Raw genomic sequence first — 23,428 nt, 5'->3', positions numbered from 1 at the left:
AGGTGCTGGGAGTATTCTTCCAAGAAACTCAATAGATAAATTACATTTTAGGACAGTGACAAAAGGAAGACAGGTAACCTTCCTCCACAAGCACACACTGATTTGTTACCCCAAATCCCACAGGGGATTTGCTAACCTGGGGAAGTCCCGCTTTCCCCAAATTCACTGAGCAGCTCAGCTCCACAGAAAAAGAGAATGAGCATCAGTGGACAGCAACCTCATTGGAAGCAATCAAGACTTGCCAAAGTATACCCCAGCCACCACACCATTCCCAAATTTCTCTTTCAAGAGAAAATCCACTTGCATTGAAAAAACGTACTGAACAGAGCAGTTGGGAAAGGTGCCCGTCTCCAAGCTCCCCTTGGAATGATGAGCTCCTTGAAAGGAGAAGGAGATGCACTTATCCCTCTGGGAGAACATTGCTACATAGATGTCCACTGCCCTAAACAGAATGCAAGGGGCGCATGGGCAACCAAGGCACTTGGTTGCCTGAGTTTTGTGGGTTTTTTTTTAGCTCAGAATTACCTGATGCTAACTAATAAGCTTTAGCAGCAGCTTGGAAAGATTCAAGACTCCGCTCCTACACACAGGTGTCTATTCACACCTACAGTATAACCCTTTGATGGCTAAGGAGCTCATGGTCCAGGTTTCTAAGAGCAGAGAGAAGCAACAGATCTCCTCACCACCTATGCAGCAATGCAACAGCAATGCTGGAGATCTTGCCAACTCAGACACAGACAGGATACATGCCATTACCTTGGGAGTGTGCGGGGTGTCACAGAGCTGCAGCTTTTTCCAGGTGATGTGCAGTGGTGTCTCAGCATCACCCAGCCTCTTGCACGTGACTGGGGAATGCACCACGGTAGGACTCATCCAGGCTTTTGTCCTGTTCAGGAGGATGTCACTAAGCTTCTTCGGAGGGGTTGCTGGCAGAGGGCTGCTCCCTTGACAGTTCAGGAGCTCGCAGCTCCTGGAGGGGCTGGAGCTCAGGCTGTCCTCCTCATTTATACTTCTGTCTTCACTCTCTTCACCACAGCTGGAAAAGTCCAGACGCTGAATGAATTCGTCACTGTTGTCCCAGTCATCCATCTCACCATATGAAACAGAACAGAGCTGGTATGATACTGGCCTGCCTTGTTAGAGGGAGAAGGACAGAGAGAGAGAGAAAGGAAGAGAACATTACTTACACAGGCAGAATAACTATCCTCTTCCTTGCCTTATCAAGACATTAGCTCTACTCGTCACATGCACCCCCCACCCAGTCCCACATACACAGAAGCCTTGATCACTTGTTGACGTTGTTTGATGGCATTGATTAGGGAAAGTACCCCAAAATTATCAAGTATAAATCCGTTCAGCTACTGCTCATGTAACAGATCTTCTGTGTGCCTTACTGGCACGAGTCAGGCACAGCTGAGAAGTCAGTGCCTTTCCCAGTAAACCCACAGGAAAACTTCTCCATCTACCAATACCTTATCCACTACTCTCATCACACATAGAAACAGAGCTTCCATCATACTAAATGTGAACAACACACACCAGCCCTCATCCTATTCTCTTCCAAATTTCACAACCAGAAAAAAAAGAACCCATGCCACATACAGCTGTAAAAGCAGAGGGTGCCCCAAGGTAACTACCAGATACCCTACAGACAACTCTTCTCCTGGCCAGGCACATATATAACCACCCCACACAGCTGGACCATTGCTAATGGGAAACTGACAGCACCTGAGCACAGTTGCCTGGTGGCCGAGGGGTTCTGCTGTGGATGTGGGTTTTATGTGCTTGCAACCAGCTCTGCAGGGAGGCAGGGCTCCCTCTGACTCATCTTGCTTCTGCACGCTCTTCCCTCCTCCAGCTTTCCAGGGCCTGCAGGGAGGTGGTTTGCTGACAGCCAGTCTGCTCCATGATAATCCCATCAGAGATGTAGTCTTTGTGGGCTTTACTTGTATGAGTGATTAGTCTAATGATAACAGGCTCCTGTGCTTCCTTAAGTCTGAATTTCACTTCCTGCAATTTAGATGCATGTTTAGACAAGCGCTGCAGCCTGCATGGAAAGGCTAATTTGGGCTAAGTAGCCTGTGATCAGGGGGCATTCCCATGAGACAATAAAGGGCCATGCTGATCTGAGGTCATGCAGTCCTCCTAACCTGGTCTTTGAATTAAATGTCTGGCCACACAGGTCTCTGAAGTTGCCTGTTCAGACTGTGATGGACAATTCATTTGGTACAGGACACCCAAGCAGTGTCAGGGGAACATGCCAGGAGCTCAGTAGTGCTTTTTACTGCTTGCATCTGTCCTAGAGGATGTAGTGTTTCTTCCAGACACAGAGCCTGTTGCTGCTATGCAGACTCCTTTCTCTGATCCAAAAGCCTTGCAGTGCTGGTGCTGGCTGCTTTCTCTGTGAAAAGCTGTCTGCAGCATCTGAGTAGCTGAGATCATGGGACAGGACCACTTTAGTTCTGCTGTGATCTGACTGTATTAATGAAATGTTCAATACTTGGAGCCTTGAATAGGAATATTTCATTTTAAATCTGAAGAAATAATGCTTTCAAGTCGCTGCATCTGCATTTTGATGAATAACCCCGCAATGAAACCCCTTCTGACCAAAGCTTTAATCCCATCTGAAATATTTTTTGATTTATTCCCCCCCCCGTGTCCATTTTCTAAGGAGGAATGTGATATGTAAAGGAGAAAAGGTGGACTTGCTGCACTTGCTGCCAAGAAGGCCCCACTTGTTCATCTTGCATCTTCTAACTAAAAGTCACCACATTTTATCATAGAATTGTAGAACCATGGTTTGGGTTGGAAAGGACCTTAAGATCATCCAGTTCCAACCCACTGCCATGGGCAGGGACACCTCACACTAGACCAGGTCACTCAAGGCCCCATTTCTGTTTCTTTTCAGGAGGACTACCTAAAGATCTGGGTCAATTTTCTTAGCCCTCAGGAGGGAACACGTGTTCATTTTCTTTTGAGGGTGAGTTTTTCCCCTGAAAGGGTCACATCCTCTCCTGTCCTACGTCTTTTCATATTTGGAGAAATAATAAAGTAGAAAATGTGGCCTTTGTTTTTTGTCCATCATGCCCTCAGCATGCTCAGAGTGCAGGCCAAAGCAGTGTAAATAGCTCTGGTGCCACCAGGTCTCTTGTCACCAGAAGCTGAGAGCTTGGGGGGGTGATGACAGTTCACATACCGCAGAAGAGCCGGCGCTGGCAGCCTCTGCTCCCCATGGCAGGCTGCTCTCCTCACCGCATCCCCTCCTCCTGCCTGGGTGCACCACAAATAGCCCGTGTGTGTGGTGGAGGAATTCTGATTCCAGATTTGTTTCCCCTGCCTGGATCTCTGGGGGACAGACTGACGTTCGTGCCAGCTCCACTGTGGGGATGGAGAGGAGAGAAACGAGCTGTCGCTTTAGCATCACTGACGTGAAAAGAAAATATTCATCAGAATGAAGCTTGGCACTGTCTGTATGGGTAAAGTGAAGCATGTGGCCAAGTATTTGCAGAATCCGGCTTTTCTTTATACAGTAACAAATAATGTGCAGAGTTTGGGTTTTTTCTATACCAGTCACCTTCCACGAAAGACTCCATCTGCTAAATGCCACCTACTGCAGTTTATAGCTCCGCAAAGTAAGTTTGTACATGGGCTTTGTGTAACAGAATGCCCACTCAGGGCTGGAGCTGTCTGAAGTGGAGCTCACAGCAAATGGACCCTAATGTTACCAAAAAAAAAATGGGAGGAAGAAACCAAACCCCACTGCTGAGGAGACTGGATGATGAGTTTCTTAATGGCCTATCGAACACACAGAGCTGCTCAACAGTCACAGGCCGTGGTCGTCATGGGGGATTTTAACTTCCCTGATGTTTGCTGGAAGGACCACTCGGCAACCCAGCCGCAGTCCAGGAGGTTCCTCCAGTGTGTGGATGATAACTTCCTCCTGCAAATGGTGGATGAGCCGACCAGGAGAGGAGCGCTGCTGGATCTCATCCTCACTAACAAGGAGGGTCTGGTTGAAGCAGTAAGGGTAGAGGGCTGCCTTGGTTGCAGCGACCACGAGATGGTGAAGTTCAGGATCTTGTGTGGTAGGACTAGTAGGATACCAAGTAGAATTGCAACCCTGGACTTTAGCAGGGCAAACTTTGGCCTTTTCAAGCAATTGCTAGGGGAAATCCCATGGGCAAGGCTGCTTGAAGGAAAAGGGGCCCAAGATAGTTGGTTGACATTCAAGGACTGCTTTTTCCGTGCTCAAGATCGGAGCATCCCGACACGTAGGAAGTCAAGGAAGAGGGCCAAGAGACCTGTGTGGCTAAATAGGGAATTGCTGGGTATGCTCAAGTGGAAGAGGAGAGTTTACAGGTCATGGAAGGAGGGGCTGGCCACTTGGGAGGAATATAAGGCTGCTGCTAGGGGATGTAGGAAGGCAGCTAGGAGGACTAAGGCTTCCTTAGAATTAAACCTGGCAAGAAGGGTCAAGGACAGCAAAAAGAGCTTTTTCAAGTACATGGCAGACAAAACTAACACCAGAGGCAATGTAGGCCCACTGATGAACGGGATGGGTGCCCTGGTGACAGAAGATGCAGAGATGGCAGAGTTACTGAATGCCTTCTTTGTCTCTGTCTACTCTGCTGCAGGCAGTCCTGAAGAGCCCTATACCCCTGAGACCTTAGATGAAGTCAGGTCGACGGAGCGACTTGCCTTAGTCGATGAGGAATGGGTTAGAGATCAGTTGAGCAATCTGGACGTCCATAAATCCATGGGTCCAGATGGGATGCACCCGCGAGTGCTGAGGGAACTGGCGGAAGTCATTGCTAGACCACTCGCCATCATCTTTACCAAGTCCTGGGAAACGGGAGAGGTGCCTGAGGACTGGAGGAAGGCAAATGTCACTCCGGTCTTCAAAAAGGGCAAGAAGGAGGACCCGGGTAACTATAGACCGGTCAGCCTCACCTCCATCCCTGGGAAAGTGATGGAACACCTTGTCCTTGGTGCCATCTTAAAGCATATCAAGGATAAGAGGGTTATGAGGGGCAGTCAACATGGCTTCACCAGGGGGAAATCATGTTTGACCAATCTCTTAGCCTTTTATGAGGAAATAACACGGTGGATGGATGATGGCAGAGCGGTGGATGTGGTCTACCTTGACTTCAGCAAAGCCTTTGACACAGTCTCTCACAGCATCCTCACGGCTAAATTGAGGAAGTGTGGACTGGATGACCAGGTAGTGAGGTGGACTGCGAACTGGCTGAAGGAGAGAAGCCAGAGAGTTGTAGTCTATGGGGCTGAGTCTAGTTGGAGGCCTGTAACTAGTGGAGTGCCTCAAGGGTCAGTACTGGGACCAGTATTATTTAATATATTCATCAATGATTTAGATGAGGGAATTGAGTGTACTATCAGCAAGTTTGCTGATGACACTAAGCTGGGAGGAGTGGCTGACACGCCAGAAGGCTGTGCTGCCATCCAGCGAGACCTGGACAGGCTGGAGAGTTGGGCAGGGAATAACGGGATGAAATATAACAAGGGAAAGTGTAGAGTCCTGCATCTGGGCAGGAACAACCCCAGGTTCCAGTATAGGTTGGGGAACGACCTGCTAGAGAGCAGTGTAGGGGAGAGGGACCTGGGGGTCCTAGTGGACGACAGGATGACCATGAGCCAACACTGTGCCCTTGTGGCTAAGAAGGCCAATGGCATCCTGGGGTGTATTAGAAGGGGGGTGGTTAGTAGGTCGAGAGAGGTCCTCCTTCCCCTCTACTCTGCCCTGGTGAGACCCCATCTGGAATATTGTGTCCAGTTCTGGGCCCCTCAGTTCAAGAAGGACAGGGAGCTGCTGGAGAGAGTCCAGCGCAGGGCAACCAAGATGATTAAGGGAGTGGAGCATCTCCCTTATGAGGAAAGACTGAGGGAGCTGGGTCTTTATAGTTTAGAGAAGAGGAGACTGAGGGGTGACCTTATAAGTGTCTATAAATATATAAAGGGGGAGTGTCACGAGGATGGAGCCAGGCTCTACTCAGTGGCAAACAATGATAGGACAAGGGGTAATGGGTGCAAACTGGAACACAAGAGGTTCCACTTAAACTTGAGAAGGAACTTCTTCTCAGTGAGGGTGACGGAACACTGGAACAGGCTGCCCAGGGAGGTTGTGGAGTCTCCTTCCCTGGAGACATTCAAAGCCCGCCTGGACACATTCCTGTGTAACGTTATCTAGGTGTTCCTGCTCTGGCAGGGGGATTGGACTAGATGATCTTTTGAGGTCCCTTCCAATCTCCAGCATACTGTGATACTGTGATACTGTAACAGGAAACAAAGAGAGACAATTAAAGCTTTTACGACAATATCTTCCCTTTAATTGTGGCCTGCTTAATTGGGTGATTCAATTAATCAGAAAGTCCTAGGGAACCGACTTAAACCTAATGACACTTAATGACATTAGCGGTCACATAATGAGGATGGTAATTACACAAAAGTTGGCTGCCTGTGGATGCCTTGGTCACACTTCTGTCTTCGTCTTCCGACATCAAGCTGATTCTGCCTGTTTCTCTGACAACTGTTCCACATCCTTCTATACCACATACTTATTTACACACAGCCCCCAAAAGCCCAGTGTACTCTGCATGTGGCACTGACCCTTCCAGGTTTGTGCCCTGCAGCTTCCACTGCAGCAGTTTGGCAGTGTCAGTGGTGCCGGCCGCTCTGCTCAGCTCCTGCAGCTCCTCGGTAAGATGGGCTTGACTGGGCTGTCCCTGACCGGTCCTGCTCGGGAAGGCAGCGGGTCCATACTGGGGTCAGAACACAGCAGCCTGGGCCAGGGGGCAGGGAGCGGTGCAGCAGGAACAGGGGGTGCCCTATCGCAGGGACCCCTGCAGCCCAGCCCGAGCGCTACCAGCTGCTCTCCAACCCCCCACGCTGCCCCCTGCCCGGCGCGCCATTACCGACGAGCCACGCCCCCGGCGGCAAGCCACGCCCCCTCCACCGCCCCGGCAGCGCCCCCAGCCGGCGGCCGATGCGGCGCGGTTCGGCTCGGCTCGGCTCGGCTCTGCGCCGTGGCCATGGGGGAGCGCGCAGACGAGACGCCGCTGCTGCTATCGGCCGAGGGCCCCGCCGTGTCCGCCCCGCCGTCCGCAGCCGAGGCGGGCGGCAGCAGCAGTGCCGGGCGGCGGCTCGGCGGCGGCTGGAGCTCGGCTCCGTGGGGAGGCGAGGGGCCGGAGGAGGCGGTGGGGCCGCCGCGCGCGGAGGCGGAGGAGGACCAGATCGTGGCCGTGTTCGTGGTCACCTTCGACCCCCGCACAGGTGAGGGGCGCCGGTGGCGGCGGGGCCGGCGTGGGGGGGGGGGGGGGGCAGGCCGGGGCCTGCGGTGGCCGGGCCTGGGGTTCCTGGTGCCGCTGGTGTAAGATGGATGTGGGCTGGGAACCGGCTGCGGGACTCCCGTGGGGAGCGGCCTGCGGGAGCCGGGCTGCCCCCTGCCCCTACCGGAGAGTGCTGCTCCGCGGCCGGCCTCCCGAGCAGCGCCGAGGGAGCGGAGACGGTGGGGGTTTGCGTTTTATCTCCATCCCACCGAGAACTTCGGAGGCGAGGAAGGTGCCGCTCCGAGGAGAGCGGTGACCGGCGGGGGCGGGGGTAGCTCCGCAGCGGGACACGGGCTGGGGATTCTGGGGATGGTGGCGGGGCACCACCTGCCGCCCGCACAGCATCCAGCCCTAGGGCCGAGCGCTGCCTGGGGGGCACCAACCTGTTAGCAGCATCCCCAGAGCATCCTGCGGTGCCGTAGCTTGGCATAGACCTGCCTGCGGCTGTCAGCGATGGGTGACGGCTGTGGCAGGCATCGGTCTGGCAGGGGTACAGAGCGTGATCCCCAGCAGCAGCAGCTCGGCAATGTATTTCTTGGTGGCCTGTGTGTTTAGAGGCTGGCCTCTGGTGGGATCTCTGGGACCCTCAGTGCTTTGAAGTGCGATGCTACAGCCCAGGAGGGCAGAGGAGTGAGGGAATGTGTTTTCCACCTTTATTCGTTTATAAAACCCATCTTTTCATTTCAGGAAAGATCTTGTTTTTCTTAATCTTGCTGCTGTATTGGTATCCAGGAAACAGGGCATTATGACACAGAAGGTTAGCACCTGCCGCACATCTGTTAACACAGGTACTGTGCTTTAGGAGGCCAGTGCCCCAGGACAGATCATTGGGTCTTTCTGCTGCCTAGCAACAGCCTGGGGTGCAAAGGCTTGTTATGACCAGAAAGTTTAGGAAGTAGCTTGGGAGATGCAGGAATCCATTTGCATCCCGATGTGGGAGTGAGCTCCTCTTTCCTCTGTAGGCCAACACTTTATTAGCAAATCCATAGCAGAAGTGCTAGGGACAGGAAAGGGCTCTGTGAACCATGGCAGGGTTTGTCATGGAGGGGGCAGGTGACTGGCATTACACTCACAAGAGGGTCATGATAGTGAAGACTGAATCCTGGTCTTGAACTGAAAGTCTCAAAGAAGGAATGAAGAGGACAGAGCCCAAGTGTGACATGCTGTCAGAAATGCATGCTGTGAAACGGCATGGCCACTGTGTCCTAAAACACCAAAGGGCTTTCAAGAAGTTACCCCCCTGCAGTCTGGAGGTCAGAGGCTCTTGACTCATCAAAATCCACAATGAGACTGGATGCCATCTTTCCAGCAGGAGATGGGAAGGGGAGGTGTTTCTCCTAAGTATCTAAAACATGGAAGCGTCAGGATGACTGCAGCAGCAACAGGTTGTCTTTCGATCCGAGAGCATATGCCTTGTACAGAATGGTGAGATTTTCTGGTCGGCAGAAAGCTGAGCTTTCTCAGGAGCTTGTCTGAACCAGCTGTTGCTTTGAATGGAGTCCAGGGAAAGTTGGGAAACAGCTCTTCTCACATCTGATGTGCAGTTGATGCTTGGTGTCATCACCCTTGGAGCACTCTGTCAAGTCCAGTGAGATTCAGCTTCCTGCTGATACTCAACATGGATACGGAATGTAAGGAGGCATGATAGGACTGTGAGGAACACATGACACCATCACAGGTGGAGTGCAGAGTGCCTCATGGAGGATGATGACTTGGAGAAAAGGTCTTGAAGCTGCAGTAGTGTGAACTCGTTAGGGTCACAAAGAGGATACGGGAGTGCTGGGTCAACCACATCAGATGGCATGAAGAACCTTCTTGTCTGTATGTGTGACTTGAAGATCTGCCAGTCAGTGTCTGAGCTGGGAACCTGCTTGCTCCCGTCCAGGAAAACACAGCAGATCTCCTTTGCTAGCTTGTTCAGGAATGTGAAAGGCTGAATTTCTGGTGGTGGCTGAGGGGTAGTTGTGCCAAGTAGTGTCTGTGTAGTTACAGACAAGCAACTGATGTTTTACTGTAGAAGGATGAAGTGGTAACTATGCTACTAAAGAACCTAACAGCTTTCCTCCTAAATTTAGAAGGGCTTGAGGCAGACAAACTCGTGTATCTAGCAGCTGCATGTGAGTTAGTGAAGGTAAGTAATGGGGTTGCCAGGCCACTGTTACAATTTCAGTGCCCAGGGACTCTTACTGAAGCTTGTGTGCATGGCTGAACATGAGAGCCAGAGGCAGCTTCTAAATCAGCAGTACTGTCCTCACCTCCAGCAGGGCGAGCCTTGTGGCACTTGAGAAGCAGCTCTTGCACTGATGCAGAAAGTGAACCGTACATTAAGTTCAGAACGGTGGCAGCCAGGAGCCAACAGTGCCATCTTCTCATTGCTCCCTGCCCTTTGGCAGCCCCCTCCTTTGGGGAGTGAGGAGTTGGGAATGCTCTGACACCTCAAAAAGTGTGAGCACCAGGTCTGCACAAACACTGCCCCTTAAAGAGCATGGTCACAAGGGGCTTTAATGAGGCTGCTGGATTTCCTTGTGTGGGTGGTCCCTCGGGCAGGTAGTAACAGAAGACCCAACACTGTCTTGGGCAGCAATGGGGATACATCTGGTAGGTGTGACTTACTTGGCATTAGGTTCAAGTACATGTGCTTTACAAAACTCATCTTGGGTAAAGAAAGTGAAGAAAACAGTGGAACAATAAATTTTTCTCTGAAAGATAAAAGAAGATGAACTGAAGTCCATGGCCACATCGACTGTGTCAGATCAGGATAGCTGAAAAGAGGCTGAACCTTCTTAGTCTTTTTCTGTGATGGAGATGATGATAGTCAGCCTTGTGGAGGTCCCACACTATCTGTTGGCTTAGAAGGTGGTGTGAGTAATGGGGGGAGACATGGAGGGAAGAGAGGGAAGTAGTGTGTATTGCACCAGTGAACAGGCAAATATTGTGGTTTTCTGTCCCGCATTTCTTCCAGGCAGGAAACAGAGCCAGAGTGACAGCTAAGTCACACTTTGTGCCTCTTGTGTCCGAGCCCAGCACGGTAGTATAGCACAGCTGGGGACCTGAAAGATCTAATGGTGAGGAGAGCCAGGTGATAGCTACCAAATGCTAGTGCCACCTTCATTTCTGTAAGGATGTGAGAATCCAGAGGAGAGAAAATACAAGAGAAAGAGGAAGAACATCCTTAACTTTGCACACGAGAAAGAGAGTGCTGCTTCTGACGTGGCGTGGAGCTGGGAGATAGCTCCCAGGAGATTTCCAGATTTGACTCTCAGCAAAACCACTCGCCCGCTTCCTAACGCTGGGTGACTTTCACTGGGGAAGTTTCCTGTGCGCACGAGACCTGTTTCTGCTCAGTGAAGGGCAGTGCTTCCTGTTTTTCCACAATTGCTCCCTCCTCCGGTTTCTCAGGCAGGCTGGGAGCCACTGCCGTGTCTGGGTGAAGTCTCTCCTTTGTTTGCTCTGCTGTTTCACCAGACTGACTTCCTTAGTTCCCTTTCTTAGCCCCGTGTTTGTTCTGCGAGTGCCACGTCACCTGTACGTCCATGGGGCAAGGTGGTGTGAGGAGTGCCGGGAGCACAGGTGTAGGCTGCTTGTCACAGATCCCAGGGAAGAAAAATGGCTGGATGATGTGTGAGTTGGTTTTGTGGTTACACAGAGGGCAAGGAGCTGTTTCAAGGTGTTTTTTCCTTACACGCTGCTACAGAACAGGCATTGTTTGCGCCATGTCCACTTCAACACCTCACTGGTGGGTATTAAACCTGACAGTAAGCAGTGTTTGTGACTAAGCTAAACAAAGTCAGTTTCCTTTGCTCGTTGGTGCTCTTGCGTATCAATCTGTTAATCTGTAGGTAATAACCAATAAGTGCTTCTCTGTGATGCGAGATTTAAAAGTGGATCTAGCGTTAACCACAACTTTGTGGTTAAGAAGAGCTAGGAGTTGCCTTCTTCACCCTTGCAAGGAAGGGTCTTGTGCCTTTAAAAAGAAAACCAAGTACACACACACACACGGAACCCCAAACAACAAAGGCCAATATCTATATATAATATGCAAACCCTACAGGGGACCGTGCAGGCTGACATGATGTCACTGGCTTTCTCTGCCAGCCTTTCACACGCCTCAGAGGCGAAGCCGCTTCACAGCAGAGCTCTGTGGTTCCACATGTGATTGCACAGAGGGGTCACGAGGCTGCCACCACTCCCCAACCAGCCCGGCTCCACGGGAGAGATCTGGTTGTGCACTGGAAGTGGTTACTTGGATGCAAAACTTCTCGTGTTGCCACGCTTAACGCTGTTGTTTGGGGATTTGTTTTGAAGTCCTTGCCAGGCAGGGTTGGGGGAAGTCTGCTGAACACAGTATCTATGGGAGAAGAAAAATAGCCCATTTAAATGTCAGCAGCTAAGCCCGATTCCTGTGTGAGAGTGCATGCATATACTTGTGAAGTATGAGTAATGACACACAAGACAGGCTTCAGAAATGAAGCCTCATATTTAAATATCTTTAAAAGTCTCAGCTGGGTGTAAGGCTCTTCCAAATGTCCAGTCCATGGGATGCTTATCCCAAAGGGCAGGAGAAGGACAGTACCTGTATAAAGTATCTTTGCGCTGCATCTGCTATTTCATTATACTGAAGAATGCTTGTTTGTTTTGTTTTTAAAACTAAGCCACATTACTTCAAATGCTGTTGCTATGGGCAGGCTGGCAGAGGACAGAAACTCAGTGTGTAAACCTGGAGCACATCTCCGTACAGTGGGAGTGTCCACAGGAGCAGGTTAGACTCCAAAGTGCTGGCATGGGAAATCGTGAGAAGTCCCCTTTTTTGTCCATGATAAACTTGGCGGTGGCAGAACAGGACTTTAGGGACTCCTTGTGACTTCTCTGATATCACGTTCCAGGATCAGGATCCTTGGGTGGCCTTTTCCCCTGAACAACAGCGTGCTTTCTGGCCGGGTTGGCAGGTGACAGATGTTTCCCAATCTTGATCTAGCCTGTAATTTATGTGGTTTTTGTTTGGTCATTCTAGCGTGCACAGACGTGTTGCAGTACTCTGATCACCTCAGCCTCCATATAAAGGAGGATCCTCCTATCCTAAACGAAATGTGAGGGGTTCCAGGGAAGTAGTGGTGTTTGGGATGCTAGTTTAGGGGTTCCTGTTTGACCAGCCCTGCCAAGCACAGCCTGATGGTGGTATGAGCCAAGCACATACTGATGGTGGTATGAGCTATCACAGAAACTCATCCTGAGAAAGAGCAGCAGCCTATACTCCAGATGCTTTCTGTAACAGATACTCATGCAGACAGCCTGCGTGGAACAGCACTAATACCTCATCCACTGTCAGGTAAAATTGTAGCTGCTCTGTGATCAAGCTTATAAAGCATAAACCCACAAAATAGCACTAGCTTCAAAAATGGCTCTAGAAGTCCTGCAGTATCTGGGTGTTGTGCTGCAGTAAGTAACATTCACAAGGTGTGTGTGGAGTATAGTATGTTAGCTACTGCCCGTGACAATTTGGGAGTTTAGGAGTTGCATTAGTGCACTGTTAATGGTGATGTAAAAGCAGTGACTTGCTGGTGTTTGTCCTTTTGGAAATGAGTTCAAGTTTACCTAAATAAATGTGCTTCACTGCAGGCAACATGGTGGAGTGGTGTTTACCCCAAGATGTTGATTTGGAAGGTGTGGAATTCAAATCTATGGCAAGTGGGTCCCACAGAATCCAGTCGGATTTCATGTGAGTACGTCTCATCTAAATTACTTCTTTCTTACCTCTGTATCTACACCACCATCCCTTAATTCAGAACATGCAAGAAAATTACCACCCATAAAGTTAAGTCCTGCATAAATGTGCTGCTAAACTGTACCTAGCTGAGCTGAAGTACTCTTCAGATACTGTCAATATCATACGAAGTACCAGCGAGCTGTGGGGATCTGCTGTATGACAGCTTTGGCTCTGGAGGCCAGCTTGTGATGGGGCAGGGCAGCTTTGCAGTGGTGTGCAAAGTTTAATGGACATTGTGCAGATCGTACTGCACTGCCACTGTTGGGACTGTCAGCAGCGGCCTAGGGAGAAGGGAAAAGAATTGCAGAACTGAAATGGGAAGGATTTTACAGGAACTGGACTTAGATAAAGATTCTTAATTCTGCCAATGCTTTGGGTCCTTTAAATGTTGTGCTGTGTGCTTGCTCACTTTCTTTGACAGCTTCCTCCTTCAGTGGAAAGAGAGAAGCTTGGAATTTTCTTCATTCCCATCCTGTTACTGACCCAGTGTTGCAAAGCAGCAGTGTTTTGCAGTGAATTGCAGTGTCACAGTTCCTTTTGGTCAGGAATAACAGTTACGTTCTCAAAGGCATGTGAACTGAACATTTGCACTGAGCTAGAGCATGCTTCAATGTGTTGGCACCCAAATTATGACTAGGTAGCTAGACTACACTCCAGACCTGATGCACTGCAGGCTTTTCTTCCTTGAAAGAGGGGAACTGCGTTGAATGTCCTGTCTTGTTCTTGAGAAGACTAGGACACCCAAGGTCTGTCCTCAGCCTTTCAGGTAGCACAGTGGGATTTAAGGGGGTTCCTTAAGAAGGAACTATGTTCCCAAATCAATATTTTAGTGGTCAGTTACCTTGCTTTCTTCCTTTTCCCTCTTTTTTAACGTTAATCCTTTTGTCAAACATTTGTTTCCAGCTATTTCCGGAAAGGGCTCTGTTTTGGCCTGGCCTGCTTTGCCAACATGCCTGTGGAGAGCGAGTTAGAGCGTGGTGCCCGCATGAAGTCCGTGGGGATTCTGTCCCCTTCCTACACCCTGCTGTATAGGTACATGCACTTCCTGGAGAACCAGGTGAGGTAAGTTTTCTTGGGAATGGGACTGGCCACTCCCTGCTAAGGAGAGGTAGTAATGTTGCCTCGATGGAGGGCAGTTTTAGGCATGAGAATTTGACTACAACGCTGAGCCACGATTTCCTTCAATGACTACTTCTCTAGAAAGAGTTACATGTTCACAATGGGAAGGAGACAAGGAACTGGTTAGCAGTAGCCTGTTCATTGCTAACAGGCTAGTCAGATGCGTTCCAAACCCTACTTGCTTTGTGTAGATGTAAGTGTCGGGGAGAGCTGAGAGGACAAGAAGTTTCACTGTTCTTCTGAAAACCATTTTACTAAGGACTCACAAAAGGTTTCCAAATCTGCAGTGGTGATTGTGGCTAGCTGCGTGTTTCAGCTGTGTTGAGTGGACCTGTTTCTACCTAAGCATATTTAAAACAGGACCAGTACTACGCAGACACCAGCTGACTGGCTGCACTGAAAGCTGGTGTTACTCCTGACTCTTCAGCTGCCCTCCTGGATAAGTCTGTGCAGCTGAGACACCCAGGGTTCCTTTGCTAGCTGGGTGGCAAGACACTGAATAAGTAGAGACTGGAGACACTACAGACCTCCCCTTTTTTACTTTCTCTTCCAGACACCAGTTGGAGATGCCAGGGCACTACTCCCATCTAGAGGCATTCTATGATGACAAGAAAGGAGTTCTCCCCAGTAGCAAGGGCACCTCCAACTCTCAGCAACCTGTCCACTGGCTGCCATCCATCCACAGATACATGTACCCAGAGATGAAGGTGAGGCAAGGTGCTCTGAGGCTTGCAGGAACGGTCAGTGTGCTCCTGCTTCTTGCTGGTGTCTCATACTTCTTTATGTAAGCAGTGACTCCAGCACTTTGTGGGCTGCTTTAAGTAAGATTTTGTTACTTGGACTGTTGAAAGCTGCAGTTCTCTGTCATTGCTGTGTGCTGGTCTTGCTCCCACATTTAGACTTAGCATCTGTGCATGTGTCCCTGATTCACCTCTGAGCTGTTTTCTTCCCTTTCCCTCCACCTGCAGATCACACACCCTGCTGGCTGTATGTCTCAGTTCATCAAATTCTTCGGTGAGCAGATCCTTGTCCTCTGGAAGTTTGCCCTGCTGCGCAAGCGCATATTGATATTTTCACCACCCCCAGTTGGAGTTGTCTGCTATAGAGGTATGTTTCCAGGGACACTGCAGAGCTCTGATCTAGTAGGCTGAAGCACTGCAGAAATGCCTGTGGGTACTGAGGGGACAGACATCCTGCAGAGGTATCCATTGCAACCATTTGCCCATTTCCTGCAAAATGCTTTTCTTCAGATCTTTTGGGTAAAGACATACCTGGCACTGTTGAACACAGTTCCTGTCAGCACAAGACAATATTGTGCTGAATGAATTTGTGGAAACTAGAACATGGGATTAAGTATTCAAGGCCTGGCTGGATGGGGCATTGAGCAACCTGGTCTAGTGGAAGGTGTCCCTGCCCATGGCAGGGGGTTGGAACTGGGTGAGCTTTAAGGTCCCTTTCAACTCAAACCATTCTGTGATTGCTGTGGGAGAACTGATTGACTATTTCTTATCCAAAACAGCATATCTCCACTTGAGAAGTTCTGGTGTTCAGAGGCATTAAGTTCTAAACATTGTTCTCAAAAAAGTGTATGGGAGAACTGTGTAACTGGGCTTCAGAATACCCTTGAGGGAATACTGAAAGCATCTCAGGATATACTTCTCTTGTCTGCAGTCTACTGCTGCTGTTGCCTTGCCAATGTTTCTCTGCCTGGTCTTGGAGGAACTGTCCCAGAGTCCAAACCATTCTTCTATGTGAATGTGGCAGACATAGAAATGCTGGAGACAGAAGTATCCTATGTGGCCTGTAAGTATGATGGATTAGGTGTGAAGTTAACTTCAGGCTGTAAAGTGTCTTGAGACACCAGACTGTGGAATAAAACTGATGAGAAACTGGATGTGTGTGGAATGACTAACTACGAAAGCAGGAGAGAACAGTTGGTCTGCTGGGAAAGCAGCAAGCTGCTCTGAAAATCTTCTCTGATTTTGGCAGGCACAACAGAAAAGATCTTTGAGGAGAAACGGGATCTCTATGATGTCTATGTGGACAACCAGAATGTGAAGACGCATCACGAGCATCTCCAACCACTCCTGAAAATTAATAATGCTGACAAGGAGAAGTACCGGCGGCTCAATGACCAGAGGTAACAATGGACTTCTGGGTGGTCCTGATAGGACAGCAGTGTGATGTGGGATAAAGAGGACACTGCTCCTTTGTACTTTGTATTTTCAGAGTTGCGCACTGCTTCAGGTCATCTCTTTGAGATTCTGGTTGCACTGACGCTGACTGGTATGAGAGCCCCTGGGCACTCTGCACACATACAGTCACTGCACTGCACTGCACATACAGTCACAGCTGATGGAGCAGGCAGAGGGCAGGAACTGAAGCAGAGGTTGTGACTCACCATTCGGTCACCAACGATCAGTAGCACAACTGCAAACAGCCTGCTTTTGAGTCCGGTGCCTTAAAAGACTACCCTGTTGCTTCATGTACTGGGGCAATACTGTCAGTCTGATTGGTCTCCAAGAAATGGACGTGATGTTTTTAGTTGTACTTGTCTTCTCATAATGCTTCAAGGTTCACTGTAGGTATGTGCAATTAAACTGTCTCCCTTCTTTCAGGCAGATGTTAATGTATTCTCAGGAAGTGGGTGATGATTGTAACTCCTGTGAAGAGGACCTTTTCATCTTGTGAGTAGCTACCTCTTAGTTGGTCTCTGTTAGAGAGCTGAGCCTCTTTCACTGATTTTATGTTGCACTGGTTTGGTATATTATGAAACATCATGGTTAACACAATTCCATAGTCAGCTCTCTTCCTCAAGGGATCCAAGAACCAAACTGACCCTTCCTCTTCAGGTCATCTTCCTTTCAATTTGACAAGCCAGATGCAGCCATATATGTCTCCACTGGAGTCTCTTAGGTGCTGGGAGGGAGAAGGAAATTGTAAAAACACAATTAGAAATGCAGGAATCCCCTCCCATTTTTTAAAACCTAAGCACTATAGGACCTTTCATGCCAGAACATTTGGTTCAGGAAAGGAGAGTGCGGGAAGCAGGCACTGTACTGTGCTGGGGGAGGTACGTTGTGGAGATAAGAATGCATGTGAAAGATTGACCCATTGATGTGGCTGGCTTTGTACTTGGCAAACAGAGGAACCAGAACTGGGCATAGAGTTAGAGGTATGGAATTAGATGAAAACCACACCTCTACCACTTCTGAAGCCCTTCACTGCCTGTTGCTATTGTTCACAGTCTGCAGCAGGAGGCAAGTAATGGGATGAAACTGTGTGAAGGGCTGTCGGGACAGAGCTCTGATGGTTGAACTGTGCGGATGTAGTCAGAGCTCTTTCTGAACAGCCTTGCACATTCCTAGGAAAGCACTAGGTCAGAAGTAGCTCTCACTGCTGTGTTCTGCACCAGTAATGGAGAATTTATTTACCCAGTGGCTTACTAATGGATGAGAATACCACTTCCTCCTTTGCATTACGGGAGCTATAGGTCTGGTGTACCCACTTGGCTACCACAAAATACACATTAGCTGATAACGTGGCTTGCTTCTCCAGAGTCAAATGCCTAGCATAAATCATCAGCCCAACAGAAGCACTGCTATAAATTGAAAGTTACAGCTTTATCTTTGTTTATTCTAGGTCACCCACAGGGTGGGTGAACAACTACTAGAGCGTCACCTAAGAAGGTGGGATCTATGATTAAAGGGGGTTAAATGCAGTTCTGGGGCTCTGCTGTCTGTTTGGTAAATATGCTGTCTTTTGGGGGGTCCAACGCCATCATCTTAGCTGACTTTATCCTGTAGGTTTTTCATGGAGCAGAACAACCGCATATTTCAGACGCTGATGGAGGTGTCGGCCAGCCAGGACAAGACACTGACAGCTGACCATGCACGAGGCATGGGCCTGGATCCCCAAGGGGATCGAAGTTTCCTTTTGGACCTGCTGGAAGTATATGGCATCGATGTTATGCTAGTTATTGACAACCCCTGCTGCACTTAAACCATGGGCAAGAGATGGGGAGCAAAGATCACTTTTTAAAGACTACCAGACATTGCTTAGGAGGATCACTGGAACTCACCGCAGCCACAGTTACTAAATAATATTAAAGGGAGAATATTTATAATTTTAAAACAAAATGTGATTTTATTTTCTCTCCCTCAGCCTCCCAGTGAGTACCTGCTCCAGGTTTGGTTTTGTTTGGTATTCGGTTTTGTCTTCCTTTCTCTTTCATCTGTGTTTTTTGTTGTTTTTTTTTTTTTTATTTAGATAGGACCAGGGGCATGTTTGCAGCAATCTTTGCTGTTGCCAGTGATAGCTAGGGTTTGGCCTAGCTTGGATACCTGAGGGCTTAAGGCTTCAGGAAAGCACTTTGTCTGATAGGGACCAATGTGAACTGCTGTAACTGAGCTCTCAAGCCTTGACTGGAAAACCCTCCTATCATCCCCTCTTCCACCTGGGGACTGAAGAGAGCTTCAGCACAACTCAGTCTCATAAAACATCTGTCCTACCATGTTTATTGGTGGGGACAGTTAAGCCAATGATAAAAACTAGGACTCCTTTAAGCACTCCTCACCAGCTTCTAGCAGTTGAGTTGGAATAAAGCTACCCGTCCTCATCAGTGGCAGAAGCAAGTTTGGAATAAGGGGGTGCTACAGGACCTTATGACTTTGCTTGCCAGAGTGGCACGGTTTCACTTCCAGCATCTGAAGTGGTATAAACTGGCAATGACTACACCTACCCTATCTCATAGCTGGAGAAGAGCACCATCTCTACATGATCCCTCCTACCACTTCTTCTGGTCTTCAGTTGCATCACACCTGCTGCTTTGGTTTAAAATCTTCAAACTAGCAAGATGGTCTCCCATTTAAGAGGGACCAATATCACTGAGCCACCTTGCAGTCAGTATGTTCTCCAGCCTCAGTTCGGATGGCGCTGGGCTGGACTGGGTTGAATAAGTATGCTTTAACTAATGTCACTAGCCCTTCCTTTGTAGCACATGGTACTTGTCACTCCTTTGCTTTAAAACTGTCTGCTGATCCACTTTTTGTCAGGCAGTCTTCAGCACTGCCTGCAGCTGTCCTTGGCTTTCAGTGTGATGCAGAGTGCCTTCACAGTTTGCAGGAAGTTCCCTTTGAGTTTGGTGTTCTTAACTGGCACAGCTGCAGTGTCTAACAGCAAACCTTTTTTTTTCCTGGAGAGAGAAGCAGTAGAACCATAAGAACAGTGTTTTCTTCTTGTGCTGTGGAAAGAGTAGGATTCAGTTCATGCAGGACCAGTGGTTACCTCCACGAAAGCTATCCCAGTAAAGAGTAATCCCTTTGCCGTGTGAAATCCAAGAATGGTACTGTGGGTTTTAGGTGTGACATCCTGCTTTGCCCCAAATCCTTTAGTCAGTAGAAGCATCAGCTTTAAGCTAACTGTTCTTCCTGAACTTTGGCTATAGTTAATTAGCTGCTGCTTCTACCATAATGGACTTCAGCACCCTTGGAGGCTTTCAGTGGTTTGCAGGAATGTAAACTGTAGCTGACGTATCCATTTATCCTACCATTTTGTAGACTCTCTGTGGCTTGTCTCCCTCTGGAAGGAAGGAGGCTGGCATGGCCTGTTTTTTCTTGAAGGCTGTCAGCAGCAAAGGGGTAGTTTTGCTTGCTGTGGATTCAGAGGTTTTAGTGCCATGGGGAATTGGGGGCCTCACCAGGCTTTTTGCACAGTTCTTGGTACAAGCTTCAGCATATTCTGTTCCTGTGATCTGCCCGTCTCCGAGCAGTCACTCCCCTGCCAGCTTTTTCAGGGCTTTAGATGGTTTTGGGTGTTACAGGATAAAACGTGCTACTGCTTGTATTGCCAGTTGCTCACAGCTCTAATGTTATCATCCTTAGAAGGTTGGGGGGAAAAGGGAGAAAAAGGGGAAGAAATTGAGAAAGAGAGAAAACCAGAGCTGAGTATCATTTAATGCAAAGATTGGTCTCTTTTCCTTAACAAAAGGCTTTGGTTTTAAATTGGCACCTCTAGTATAAAAGTGAGCCACAGTCTCCATGTTTTTTTTCCTAACCTCCACTTCAGTTGTAACATGCTGTCTGCAGTGAACATGAACATACATGAGGAAGTGTAGCTGTCACTTACTTGATTTCCCTCAGATACAAAAAAAAGGAACTGAAACTAGCAATTCTTCCTCTCACTTTCTTGAAGGTTTGCTACATAGTTGAGCTGTGGTCAGCTGTTAATGACTTTCCGTTCTCTTTGATGTCAGTCTTCTTTTGCTGAACTAACTAGAAACAAACCTTTGTCATTGAAATTTTACAGCCTTTGCAGCCGGAGGCTTTCTAACAACTTGCATTAGAGCACTCTGTTCACAAGCTGTCAGAACATCAGGTCTACTAGATAGCACTGCTAAGAGCTTAGAGAGCTGAGCTGAGTCTCATGAAATTACTATTTGACATTTATTAAACTTCTGCTTTCCAGAAACTAGGTCTTCAGCTGCTGGCAGGAGTGTGGGTGCAGAAACATCAAACCAAGCAGGTTATTGTAAAAGTAGCATTCATGCTACATCCTGTCTGGGTGACTACAGCCTGTTTTGCTCTTCTTTGTAACACTGCTTCTCTACAGCCTCTCTTGGCAGGTGACCGCTACAAAAATCAGGAAGTTGCCAGACAGAAAACAAGAAGATGATTTCTCTCTCCTCATCCTTCCTTGTTTAATTTGCTGCAGAACTTTCCACCTGCACTCTCCTTTTCTAACAGACACTGCTGTTGGTGCTGTCACATGTGGAAAAAAAATCCTTGATAAATGGGTACATAATACAAACAAATAGCTACAGCTTGGGACCTGATGGCTTGTTCAGCAGGCTGGTTTCGTCTGGAACCAATTTAACTGAATCTTACCTTTCCAGGAGATGACATAATTCGAGGTAGAACAGTTAAGTGCAGACATTTAAAATCCCCTCCTTGGCACTTAATACTTGCTCTTTTGAATACTAGCAGCTGGAAGGAAGGCAGTTACTGAGTGTGTTTTGAATTAAAAGAGGCAGAAAAGTGTGGCATGAGGTAGGGTATAGCTTATTGCCATAAAATCTTCTTCTCCATACTTTGCCTTTACAGTGGTGCCTTCAGTTTCTGTGGTGTGAGGCCTCTGGTCAATTGCTTGTGATCAGAGCCCAGGTTGAATGGTGGTTACTGTAACCAGGTATATCCTGTGCCCTGGTAGACAGAACCTGGAATGTTCCTCTCTAACAAACACCCAAGGCATAGTATAGCCACTGCAGGTTCTCAGTTGGTACTCACTTGAGTTTAAACAGCAGAGCAAGAGCTTCATAACTGCATGTTAACTCAAGTTGCACTAGAAATGTATAATAAGAAGCAATGAATTATTACTACTTGTACTATCTCAATTGGAGCATAAAGCGTGAGAGAAATAAAAACTAGATTTTCAGTCTGAACAAGGGATACCATATCAGACACTGAAAACATGCAAAAGTCTTCTCACTGCATGGTTAGGACAAGCTGCATAGAGCCAAGTACAACTAAGAACTAGAATGGATACTACGAGAAAGGCATTTTACTGAATTGAGTTTAGATTTGGCTTAGAGACTTCTTTTCTAGTATATATGAAGTAATTACTCCAATGTATGTTAGCACCAATGCTCATGTCTGTCACAGGAGATAAGCTCACCTATCCAGCATCGTTAAGGGCAGAAGAAAGTTCCATCACCTTTTCAAGAGAAAGCAGCTTATTCTACAGTATATTCTGTAAAGCAGTTACTGTGATACTGCTTCCAGTTTTAAAAACTGCCAAATTTAATGGGCAAAAGGTAGGAGTAGTTATGGCCTTCCTGGGGACAGGCTATACAAGGGACAGGCATGTTTTGCTTCAAGACATAGAAAGGCAGCAGTTTCTGGAATCGTAGAGCAAGAGCACTCTGTCCTAATGCAGCAGTCTAGGTACAAAGTATGCACACTAACCCAAATTCTCTCATCCTAGCTGTTACTTCTAAGTAAGTTGATTGTTGTCTCTATCCCTGCCTACTGATTATGTTATCTTCTAACATAAATGTCTTTTGCAAAGGACTGGGATGTACTGACTTAACAGAATGATATATCTGTCTAAAACAGAGGGCGTTAAATGCCTGTGGGTCAGGATTTCATGTCCTGGTTAATGCAACATGCCATTCAAATGGGAGTGTTTAATTGTGGTTAAAATAAACAGGTGCCTTGGGCTGTCCATCCTTAAGTTGTTATCCTTCCTTTTTATTTATGTTACAGTATTCAAAGCCCTTCTAGAATGGACTGTAAGTTGAAGCCAGGATAAGCATTTTCAAGAGTGGGACCTAGGATTCTACTCCTCCTTCCTGTCTTGGAGTTTATACGATGTTTGTCTTGCTGTCAGACAGAAACATGAGAACTGAGCCCTTTCCTCAGCACTGCAGATAGCAGGTTCAGACCCTGCTTATTTTATTTAATGTTTGCCTCACAAACCCCCCTCTCAATGTTGCAATTCAGAGGTCTAGAACCACCTCACAGTGGAAGGCCTTTGAACTATAGAGGAGGGGGGAAAAAAATGACTTGAATGGTATTTATACAAGCTACTCAACCTATGCTGACCTGAATATTTAATTATCAGCCTGTGTCTCAGATGATCTTTAGTACTTTAACATCAGTTAACTGGTATTTTAACAATACCAGTTCTGAAGGGAGCTCTCGGTTATCCTCAAGCAAAGAATCAACATTGCAGTGGGAGCCATGCGTCTGATACTGTGGAAGAGAATTAGTTGTTTTCCCTGTAAAATGGTAGAGATGAACCAGAAGCTAGTTCTTACCATCTCACCTCTTGCAGCAGGCTGGTTGTAGTTATAACAGTTCTGATGTTGTCTGCATCTTGCAGATGTGTGGCTGCTTCAATAGGGCTGTGGCTGTGAGGAGAAACTGCTTACTAAAATATGGGTATTTTTTAATACAATTAAAGTGTATGTTTTTGAAATGGCTGCTGCCTTTCTGTCCTGCCACTTGAGAGAAATAAAAACAACATTGCTGATTTTATTAGAGAAGCATCAGCTTGAGGAAAACTTCAGTAAGGTGAGAACTGCCTCTGACTCTGAAGGAGTCAGTGGCTGCAGAGCAACCTTCCAAGTGTCTCTGTCGCACAGCCAACATACTCCTTGGAGAGTGACCCAGGGGGTCCACTGAGCACCCTTAACTGCTGCAGA

The 23,428-nt window shown here is 48.0% G+C and overlaps 2 protein-coding genes and 1 long non-coding RNA gene across 7 annotated transcripts in view; 1 reads left to right on the top strand and 2 right to left on the bottom strand.

Moving 5' to 3' along the window:
- The window catches only part of LOC134162538 (single-stranded DNA-binding protein, mitochondrial-like), a 26,335-nt gene extending 18,128 nt beyond the window's left edge, over nt 1-8,207 (bottom strand). Inside the window, exons 1-2 of one of the 4 annotated variants that reach the window (XM_062616456.1) lie at nt 7,727-8,207; nt 757-1,133 (exon numbers count right to left, since the gene is read on the bottom strand). In XM_062616456.1, coding sequence (XP_062472440.1) covers nt 757-1,133; nt 7,727-7,739 — 390 coding nt within the window. In that variant the 5' untranslated portion in view covers nt 7,740-8,207. Of the gene's footprint in view, nt 1-756; nt 1,134-1,602; nt 1,694-7,726 lie in introns of those variants that run through there. The other 3 variants (XM_062616458.1, XM_062616459.1, XM_062616461.1) reach the window with 3 other exon arrangements.
- Nucleotides 7,037-20,136, top strand: DENND11 (DENN domain containing 11). 2 transcript variants are annotated; one of them, XM_062616462.1, is made up of 9 exons: nt 7,037-7,287; nt 12,960-13,059; nt 14,011-14,169; nt 14,780-14,933; nt 15,195-15,333; nt 15,898-16,029; nt 16,216-16,366; nt 16,845-16,913; nt 18,033-20,136. In XM_062616462.1, the coding sequence occupies exons 1-9, from the start codon at nt 7,047-7,049 to the stop codon at nt 18,226-18,228; spliced, it is 1,341 nt and encodes a 446-aa protein (XP_062472446.1). In that variant the 5' UTR covers nt 7,037-7,046; the 3' UTR covers nt 18,229-20,136. The 2 variants fall into 2 exon arrangements, with proteins under 2 accessions (XP_062472446.1, XP_062472447.1); XM_062616463.1 differs by lacking the exon at nt 7,037-7,287 and adding an exon at nt 12,540-12,669.
- LOC134162545 (uncharacterized) lies at nt 16,943-23,428 on the bottom strand. Its single transcript, XR_009964359.1, has 2 exons — nt 23,042-23,428; nt 16,943-17,145 (listed from the first exon to the last, which is right to left on the bottom strand). It is a non-coding gene; the product is annotated as an uncharacterized LOC134162545 (long non-coding RNA).

The sequence above is a fragment of the Pezoporus occidentalis genome, unplaced genomic scaffold, assembly GCF_034315485.1.
Source record: "Pezoporus occidentalis ecotype Australia unplaced genomic scaffold, CSIRO_AGI_Poc_V1 ctg19, whole genome shotgun sequence".
Lineage (NCBI taxonomy): Eukaryota > Metazoa > Chordata > Aves > Psittaciformes > Psittacidae > Pezoporus > Pezoporus occidentalis.
The sequence above is the reverse complement of the archived record's forward strand: the minus strand, read 5'-3'. Positions and strand labels throughout refer to the sequence as shown.

Bases quoted from the DNA above. Each gene is read 5' to 3' on its own strand.
- DENND11 (XM_062616462.1), top strand. From the start codon at position 7,047: ATGGGGGAGCGCGCAGACGAGACGCCGCTGCTGCTATCGGCCGAGGGC. The intron at 7,288-12,959 runs GTGAGGGGCGCC...GCTTCACTGCAG, and splicing joins CACCTTCGACCCCCGCACAG to GCAACATGGTGGAGTGGTGT. The intron at 16,030-16,215 runs GTAAGTATGATG...TGATTTTGGCAG, and splicing joins AGAAGTATCCTATGTGGCCT to GCACAACAGAAAAGATCTTT.